This window comes from Gregarina niphandrodes, assembly GCF_000223845.1.
Source record: "Gregarina niphandrodes unplaced genomic scaffold scaffold00003, whole genome shotgun sequence".
Lineage (NCBI taxonomy): Eukaryota > Apicomplexa > Conoidasida > Eugregarinorida > Gregarinidae > Gregarina > Gregarina niphandrodes.
This window is the reverse complement of record NW_011646045.1, coordinates 478,993-487,516: the sequence shown is the minus strand read 5'-3', so window position 1 is coordinate 487,516 and position 8,524 is coordinate 478,993. Positions and strand designations below refer to the sequence as shown.

General features: G+C 54.3%; 3 protein-coding genes across 3 annotated transcripts; 1 reads left to right on the top strand and 2 right to left on the bottom strand.

Annotated features, from left to right (window-relative positions):
- Positions 1–378: 378 nt before the first annotated feature.
- Positions 379–1,533, bottom strand: GNI_025040 (putative diacylglycerol kinase; the record flags this gene model as incomplete). Its single annotated transcript, XM_011136106.1, has 1 exon — positions 379–1,533. A coding segment is annotated over one exon (1,155 nt), but the record flags the coding sequence as incomplete, so codon positions are not given.
- A 1,117-nt stretch (positions 1,534–2,650) lies between these two features.
- Positions 2,651–5,728, top strand: GNI_025030 (putative transmembrane protein; the record flags this gene model as incomplete). The annotated part of the gene is made up of 1 exon (XM_011136105.1): positions 2,651–5,728. One exon carries the CDS (start codon positions 2,651–2,653, stop codon positions 5,726–5,728), a length of 3,078 nt encoding a protein of 1,025 aa, XP_011134407.1.
- Positions 5,729–5,922: 194 nt separating this feature from the next.
- On the bottom strand, positions 5,923–6,994 carry GNI_025020 (inner membrane complex protein; the record flags this gene model as incomplete). Its single annotated transcript, XM_011136104.1, has 2 exons — positions 5,923–6,820; positions 6,960–6,994. 2 exons carry the CDS (start codon positions 6,992–6,994, stop codon positions 5,923–5,925), a joined length of 933 nt encoding a protein of 310 aa, XP_011134406.1.
- Positions 6,995–8,524: the final 1,530 nt, after the last annotated feature.

The following is an 8,524-nucleotide window of genomic DNA, read 5'->3' as shown; positions in this document are numbered from 1 at the left end:
CGAGGGCACCGTCGCAATCGGACCAACCTCCCTCATACCCCCCTGGGTGCCAGAGTTCGCTCCCAGGGTGCCAGAGTTCGCTCCCAGGGTGCCAGAGGTCGCTCCCAAGCCGCTAGAGTTCGCTCCCAGGGTGCCAGAGGTCGCTCCCAAGCCGCTAGAGTTCGCTCCTAACTCGGCTTGGGCCCGCTCCAAAGTCGAGCGCCCGGGGGCATTGCCTTCTGCTGCCGGCGGACTCTCACTCTGCGGGCTCCCCTGCAGAAGGGGACTACCTTGCGTCAGGGCACTTGCTTGCATCAGTGGACTATCCTGTCTCGGGGGACTATCCTGTCTGCAGGAAGTTTCCTGCCGGGAACGACTGGGGGGTAGGTCTTTCAATACTTCTGGTGGACACGGTCTCGTTTTCGCTGGAAGCACGGCCTCCTTCGGTGTCTTCCGCTCTCTAGTTTCAACTTCACACTCTACACTATTAGCCCCACTGGGGGCGGTCGTGGCGCTCACATCCGCGTCCGGGACCGCTTCTATGCCCTCAGCTGCTTGCTGAGTTGTTTCGTGAGCAGCTTCTTGTATGACTTGCTTCACCTGAGCCGCGGCATTCTCGTTAGCTGCGCTGGGCTCCGCAGTAACATTCGTAGTAGCCTCCGCTGCAGCCTCCGGCGCGACAGTAGTGTTATCGGTCCCAGCGGTCTGTTGGGTTACGGCAGTCTCCTGCGGTACGGCAGTCTCCTGCGGTACGGCAGTCTCCTGCGGTACGGCTGTCTCCTGCGGTACGGCTGTCTCCTGCGGTACGGCAGTCTCCTGCGGTACAGCAGTCACCGGTGGGTGGTCTTTACTTGGTTCTTTGTTGAGTTCCTTGCTGCCTTTCTTGGTGACCTCTTTTGGTTCTACACCCTTGGTCTTTTGTGCCTCGGAGAAAAAGTCGTAGAGGGCGGAAATCTCGGCGTTGGATGGAAAGTTGATGAGCTGCCAATCCAGTGCTTTGCGAGCAGTGACTGCCACGCGTCTGACTGACTTGGAGGTGGGGTCCAGGAGAGCGGCGGTGGAGCTAGATTGCTTTTCGACCTCGCTCGCAGGGACGACGACTGGCGCAGTGGCGGGTCCGCCGGGTGTGGGTAGTGTTGGAGCGGTGGGCAGTGCTGCCGTGGTCGGCAAGGCAGTGGGGCGGTCATCCGATTTGCGTCTAAGCTCTGTCCATGTTCGCTTCAAGTCTGTTCGCATGATTAGCGTATTGGGTGGGACGATAAGGTGGCAGAGCGGTCCGAGGTCGCAGGTGAGGGCGATAGGTTGTCTGGCTTCCTTTGCACGTTGATAGCAAGAAGCGTGGAACGCCCTACGGCACCAAAGGCACTCGAGACCGAACAATGAAAAGGAAGAAGTACATACGACACCGCACAAGGCACAGATCGCGCTATTATCCAGGTTCCCTTCTCGGAACTGATGGGTCAGACGCCCGGGTGCCTTGCAACTGATCCGTTCACATACCAGCAGACAACTCAGGTGCGAATACACTCGACAACACTGACACTCGTACCCCATGTTACGAAACAGTAGAAAGCCACTTATCAATTGCCGACAGCCATTACAGTAACGTGGCTGCGGACTATAACTAAACGGCTTCCACAAATGAATTTTGTGGAAGCCCGTATGGAAACCTCGATTATACTCGTGCACATGAATCCGCCAACCGATCAATAGACCGAGAAATGTTAAAACTAGGACTGGTGCCACAATCTACAAAACATCGCCACTTCATATCAAGCTTTCGACGACTGATGACGTCAACTCAGGGACGCTTCTGGACCCTGTGTTGCCTCTGGAACGAGTGTCGCCTCTGGTATGTGACCATCTCGTACTGGAATTGTGTCCTGCAGGATTCTTCGAACAGGTATATACGCTAGCCAATAGGTTTCATAATCGTCCAGAAAAGAAGACATTTATATATGGAACAAAAGGGTCGGGACTATCTAAGACCGGGGCTGGATCGAGACTGTAAACTATTGAAGCAGAGGGGGACTATCGGGCAGCCCTAGTCGTTGACGCATTTGCCAGTTATAGTTAACTTCATCTGGTCCGCGCCTTCGAATATGCTCGCGCCATCCTAAAATAACCAAACAAGTATTGCCCCCTGCTGCAGTCGTGGCGCCCTGCTGCAGTCGTGGCCCCCTGTTGCAGTCGTGGCCCCCTGTTGCAGTCGTGGCCCCCTGCTGCAGTCGTGGCCCGCATGATGCCTGCAGCTATATGGGAATGCGGGCGTACCTTCGGTCCGAAATAACTTGTTTAGTTCTTTTTGCCGTGTTTCTTCACCAATCCTCCGGAACTCCTCTTCCGTCATCCGGTTGGAGACCAAAACCGTTCCTTCAGGGTAAAGGGACGCTTCCTCGTCGTCTCCGGGAAGGTTCTCCGCAGCTAGAGCGCGCAGTCGCTCGCTCAGCAGCCGGATTCCGTACAGGGAAAGGCCAATGACGGGAATTACAAGGTAGGGGTAGAGAGCTACGCATAGCAGCTTAACTAAAGACAGTTGCGGGTGTCCTGAGTACGTGGTAGGTGTAGGAAATATGCTAGTTACTTTGTATAAATAGGTCGGGTATGGAGAGGGCGACAATGGTGGTTATGCCGACTAGGAGGGTGCGTCTTGTCATTTGGCCGTTAAAAAATGCCGCTGGCTTTGGCCGTGTTGTGGCTGTATGGCACGGCCTCGCAAACCCTGGTGGCGAAGTACATGATTGCCGTGCCAGACGCGTCAGCCGCGGACGATCGCCACACTGCATTATATATGGCGCTACTTTGGAACACCGCAAAACTCGTATGGGCCTTGGTCTTATGGGCGGCGCCGAAGATAAAGGATCGTACTTGCACGTACGTACGACGGACCAAGGCACTCACCTCGACCCACCCGGACGCCCCCGAGTGTTTCGTCTGCGACGGCCGGCTCTACCACGAAATCAAAGTTATCGACGGCCAAGCGGCGAACGGCGAGGAGGGAAAACAACCTGGAAAACACGCGGCGGTCCTGACCGCCAGTGGCACAATCATGCCCGTCAGTGGGCACGTGCTGGTCGGCGGCATTGTGACCAGTGGGATCTCTCTTCCGGATGAGGCATCCCATCTGGAGGCATCCCATCTGGAGGCATCCCGTCTGGAGGCATCCCGTCCGGAGGCATCCCATCTGGAGGCATCCCACCTGGAGGCGTCCCGTCTGGGGGCGTCGCATCTGGGGGCACCGGATGAGCTGTCTCCCGGTGGCGCATCTCGGAAGCAAACGTCAATGGATGCAGCCTCAAGACCAGGCTCCAGGAAGATACGATCCACCAATTCGCTGCGATCCATTCGCGAAGACAGGACCGAGCCGCCGTCCATTCAGCCGAATGTCGACCCGGTAGACCCCGGAGGCTACAACGCCAACGGCTGCAATACTGCAGGTTGCAGCAGCGCAGAAGGGTCGTTTTCGGACGAGACTGACAAGGCTTCGGCGAAGTGTTTTTCCGAACTCTCACTCGAGAGCCACAACGGACCTGTCCGTCAGGTTCGGATCCAAATTAGTCGGCGAAAGTCGACGCCTAGTTCCTACGCGCCGCACCCAGACCACGCCCTGCAAGTTACTTGGGGCTCCTTTCTCAGTCCCACCGGCAGCGTTTGCGGCGGAGGCAGCGAAGCGGTGAGAAACCGCGATTCAAAGCCAGGGTCCTCTTTTCGGACCCCGGAAAGGCGAAAACTAGAGTATCCCGGTGTCGTGACGCCTGAGATTCGACAGCGGGCACTGAGGCACCCGTTCGCGCACGTGTTTAACAACTGCGATCACTTTGGCGTAATTGTTAATGCGCGCGCACACGTGTGTGCGAGCGAGCGCGCGCACCAGTGCGCTTGCGGTTCGAGGCCGGCGACAGCGCCAGCGGCCGGCGAGGGTCCGGATATAGCGCAGCCGTCTGCGCAGAACAAGTGGTCGTTCAGGCCGCGAACTTCTGGGCCGAGTGAGACTTCTGGCGAAGCCCGCGGGAGTCTCGCACTGCAAAAAGATTCGTGCGCGGCCTCGCACAACACGTCCACGGCTGCTCAATGTCTTGCGGAGATGCCAGAGACGGTCAGTGAAGACAATTGGCTTCGACAATTGCGCATCAGGCTATTCGGGGCCTGCTTCGACCCGCGGCGTTTCACCCAGGATTGGGAAAAGCGGACCGAAGACGCCAGTTTCAGCGACGCTCCCTCTTGCTTCAGCGACCCGCAACAGCAACCCTACCCCTACAACGCTTACCCCCACAATGCTTACCCTTACGATGCGTATCCGCCTCCGCCGAGTCGCTCCCTGGGATTGGCGTATCCCTCTGCGGACTACTACGGTCGTAGCCAGAATCGCTTTAGTGGCCGGCTCGGCACTGGACAGTTTGCAGAAACCCCCGCTTGCGGCGCAGTCAGCTGCTCGGTCCCAGCATGCGGGGTACCCGCCTGTGGCTACGTCGGCGTGCCTGGGTATCCAGAACGGCTTGATCGTCAACCTAGCCAGGTCCGACCGGTGAGCAACGTGGGTGCCCACGCAACCAATGTCTATTCCACCAAGCCGTGTCGCGTGAACCGCCCCAGTAAGCCGGAGAGACCGAGACGCCCGAGCAACCTGGGTTGGCAGCCTGAGACAGAGCGGTCTCAGTTGGCTACCGGGAATATTGCGGCCGTCAGTGGCGACAGCCAGGCGGCGGGGCGCGGCGGACGACGGTATGAGTCGCTGAGTAATAGGTTGACCAAATCTTTTAAGGAGATGTCGAGGAATATGAAAGGGAGGATGGCACCGAAGACTACGTCAGAGCGTCCTATGTGGGGTGATCCGTCACGGGCTGACTCCAGCTGGTTGGCTCCCGCGAGCGCCGTGGCAACTCGTCACAAGACTCGGGAGCAGGTGGTAATTCCTGACTGGTTGTTGTGGTCATTTTCTGGTGTGCTGGAGTTTACTGGAATGATCTTGACGTTCCGAGCGCTGGAGGGTACGTATGCGTCAAAGTGCACGACGCATAAGCATTGGTTGATAGTGTTGATCGGAACGTTGCAGATGCTTACGGATCATGAGACGTACGTCTTTTCAGTGGTTGGCCTCGCCTTAGTGTTGATCGGTCTGATAACGAGTTTGATTACCGGTCTGACGATGGAACCGAAAGTTCGAGTATACGGAGAGAATCACAGTGGGGCTGTGTTTGCACTGGCTGCGGGAATTTGTTCGTCGGTCCAGATTTGTTTCCACGAATTGTTATTGAGCGTTCGACCAACACGTGTGGCTGGACTATTTTGGGAGAGTCTGGCAAGCATTTATGTTGCGGTGGGTCTCCTTCCGATTTTGAAGGAGACGGGTGTGATTGACCTGGAGTTAGGTCTGAGGAATGTGCGTCGTTCGATTATTTGGATCTTAGTTTTTTTCGGTTCCGCTACGATCAGCATTTGTGTGAATCGGTGCAATAGGAAATGGTCGAGTTCGTTCACTCGGTCTTTGATCTTCGTTCTACAGTTACCTGTTGTATATGTATGCGAAGTTTTTGTGCTCAAATGGCGCCCACCAGGAGTCCTGGACTTTGTCATCATGTTCGCATTCCTCTTAGGATTCGCTGTTAGCACCACATGCATTCCCTATCAGTATGTTAGTCATTCGCTGAACGACTTTATGTTCCGAACCGTATTCGTGCGCCACACGGGGTCCTGCGATTGCGCTCATAGTTCGGAACCATCCTTTGCGCAATGTCCAGCCAATGTCTAGTCCAGCCGTCCAGGTTGACACCGAGCCCAGCCAGGCTCTGGACCACCCGGCGCATGCAAGTGGTACCCGTAACACAAGTGGTGGTGGCGGTGGTGGTGTCTTTAACACAAGTGGTGGTGGTGGTTATCCCCCGCCCCTCGGGGTTGTCTCAAAATGTTCCATCGAAGCTTTAGAAAAAATATACCCGGCATTGTTTAGTAGTGTGGGCTGGGTGTGATGTGGAGTCTTCCGTCCCTCCAGGCGGATTGAATATTGGATTGCAGGTTGTCTTGATTAATGCATTGGTTGAAATTTGCGAGCTGGGCGGTTTTAACGAGCTCCTCAATTTCGCAGAGGCTGGGTGCTTGTCGTTGTGCTAGCGAATTAATCTGGCGGGACAAGTTTTCGGCGGCAGCGATGTCTTGTGCACTCATAAGTTCCTGAGGGACCGGAACTTCAACGAATCGCGGTGCGTAGATTGGTATTTCAACTCTGGTGGGTTTTGCTTTGAGTTTTGGTAGTAGGAATTCGTAGGTGGTGGTTGCCTCTAGAGGAATGGGTACATTGCGATCTATGTCCTGTGGGACTTCGACGTCTACGTAATGGGGTACGGGTTTCTCTACGTACTGCGGGACTGTTACCTCGCGATATTCTACTTTCTCGATATAGTTCGGTACCTCCACCACCTTTTCTACGGGCACTTCCACGTACTCGATGTCAGGTATTTCCACGATCTTATCGCGGTAGACCGTCCGCGGGACTTCCACCACCTTCTCTCGCACCTCATGGCGCGGCACCTTCTTAATCACCTCCTGAACAATCACTTCCGGGACATGTACAATCTTTTCCCGATACTCGATCTTCGGCACCTCCACGTACTTTTCAGTCACCACGGGCCGCGCCACCTCCACAATACGCTCCTGCACCGTCTGCGTCTCCTCCACAACCTCCTCCACAACCACCTTCTCAGGGACAACCACCACCTTCTCTACTATTTCTTCACGAACCACTTTCTTCGGCACTTTAATCTCATGCTCTACAACTCGCTCACTAATAATAGACTGCTGCGATACTAAAGGAGCGCCAGAGCCCTGGGTCTGATATGTTCCAGGCCTGAAATAAATGAAGTCACCGTGTCACAGTGCTGAACACTCTGGGCCAATCACACTGTGCGCGCTCTTGTGCGCACACACTAGCAAGCACACCCCCAGCAAGCACACGACCCCACTTCCACTGTCTCCTAAATCCTTACCTTATGGCTGAAAGCTCGCGAGAGTACATAGACATCGTCGAAAAAATAATAAAGGATTTTTCGGCGTCACGCGTGTGTGGGGACACCTCTCTGTATCCAAAAAAGTCGTCTCCTCATTAGCCCAACCCTACCATCAGTAACGCTGATCTCTGATTGCTCGCTGAAGGCAAAGATCGAGCGGTTTTTTGCCTCCATTTGCGAGAATTTCCTGGGATAAATATTCGGACCGAACAAGTCAGGTCTGACCAACAATAGGTGAGAGTCAACGAAGAAGCTAGTCGAGACGAAGCTCGTCGCCGCGCAAGGTTGTCGACAGCGGATTCCAGACTGAGTCATCTAATTCATCGAACTAACCAAAGCTTGACCAAAGCCAAGCCGGAAGGATCTTGCTTGCTCATGAAGCCAGCCAGGATCTTGCTTGCTCATGAAGCCAGCCAGGATCTTGCTTGCTCATGAAGCCAGCCAGGATCTTGCTTGGTTCTAAAGCCAAGCGGAAGGATCTTGCTTGCTGAGTGGTGTATAGGACATTGATGTAGAAATTGCATTGTCTTGCTCCTTCTTGTCGTATACATAATAGAAGACATAAAATGCACCTAGGGCAAATATAACCGCAGACGGTCCCCACACACTAATGGATGAATTAAATGCCAGGCCAACCGAACTGGTTAAGATCATAAATAATCCCTTGCCGGCTGCAACACTTAGGAAAGGCATCCATTTGAATACCATTTGACGCCATTCCTCAAACTTCTCGGATTCAACCGATTTGAGTTCATTCAAGGCGATAATCAAGCCAAACATACTAGAGAAACCATATGACAGGAGAGTGGTCGAAGTGTGTGTGTGTGTGTGTGGCAGTACATTACGTAGCTCCTGAGAAGGAGACTGGGGGTGTCCAAGAGTATATTCTTCATGTGATTCCTCAAGCAATCATAGAGAGTTCCAGCTGCAAGAGCGACGCCAGCGGCAGCACTCGCCACCCTCATAAACGAGGGCCCCTCCAGAACCTGGTAGACCTTCTCGAGTCCCTGTTGGAACCGATTCTCACCTGGTGTCTTCGTTTGATTCGAATCTGCCATTGTAGGCCATTGTGTGTAGGCCGCCATTGTAGGTCATTATGTGTGTGCGTCATTGTGTGTGCGTGCAGGAGATGAGGTTAGTCATTGGTGTGTAGTGCTTACAAGTATGTTCGCGATCGATAGAGTCATACATGTTGGCTTCCGGGGAATAAAAACGTTTTTTATGCATACATGGACCAGTGGTAAGTACAAGTGCCAGTAGTAGACTTTCTGTGTTGTAGCTCATAGAGGTTATGGTACAGTAGGCCGCGGGATATGGAGGAGTAGATACAGTATTGACTGGAGAAACCACGTGAACGAGAATCCGGAGTTGGCCAAGGCAGAGGAGTTTTTGCGCAATCACTGGAGCACGAATTATCTCTTACAGAAAAGCTTGGCCCTGGATCGCCTGACTCTACAACCGTTCTTGTGGCTGGATAAGTTCATAGTTAACCCAGGTCTGCAGCTGGCAAGAACAACTATGACTGGGCTTTCCGATTCAACCAC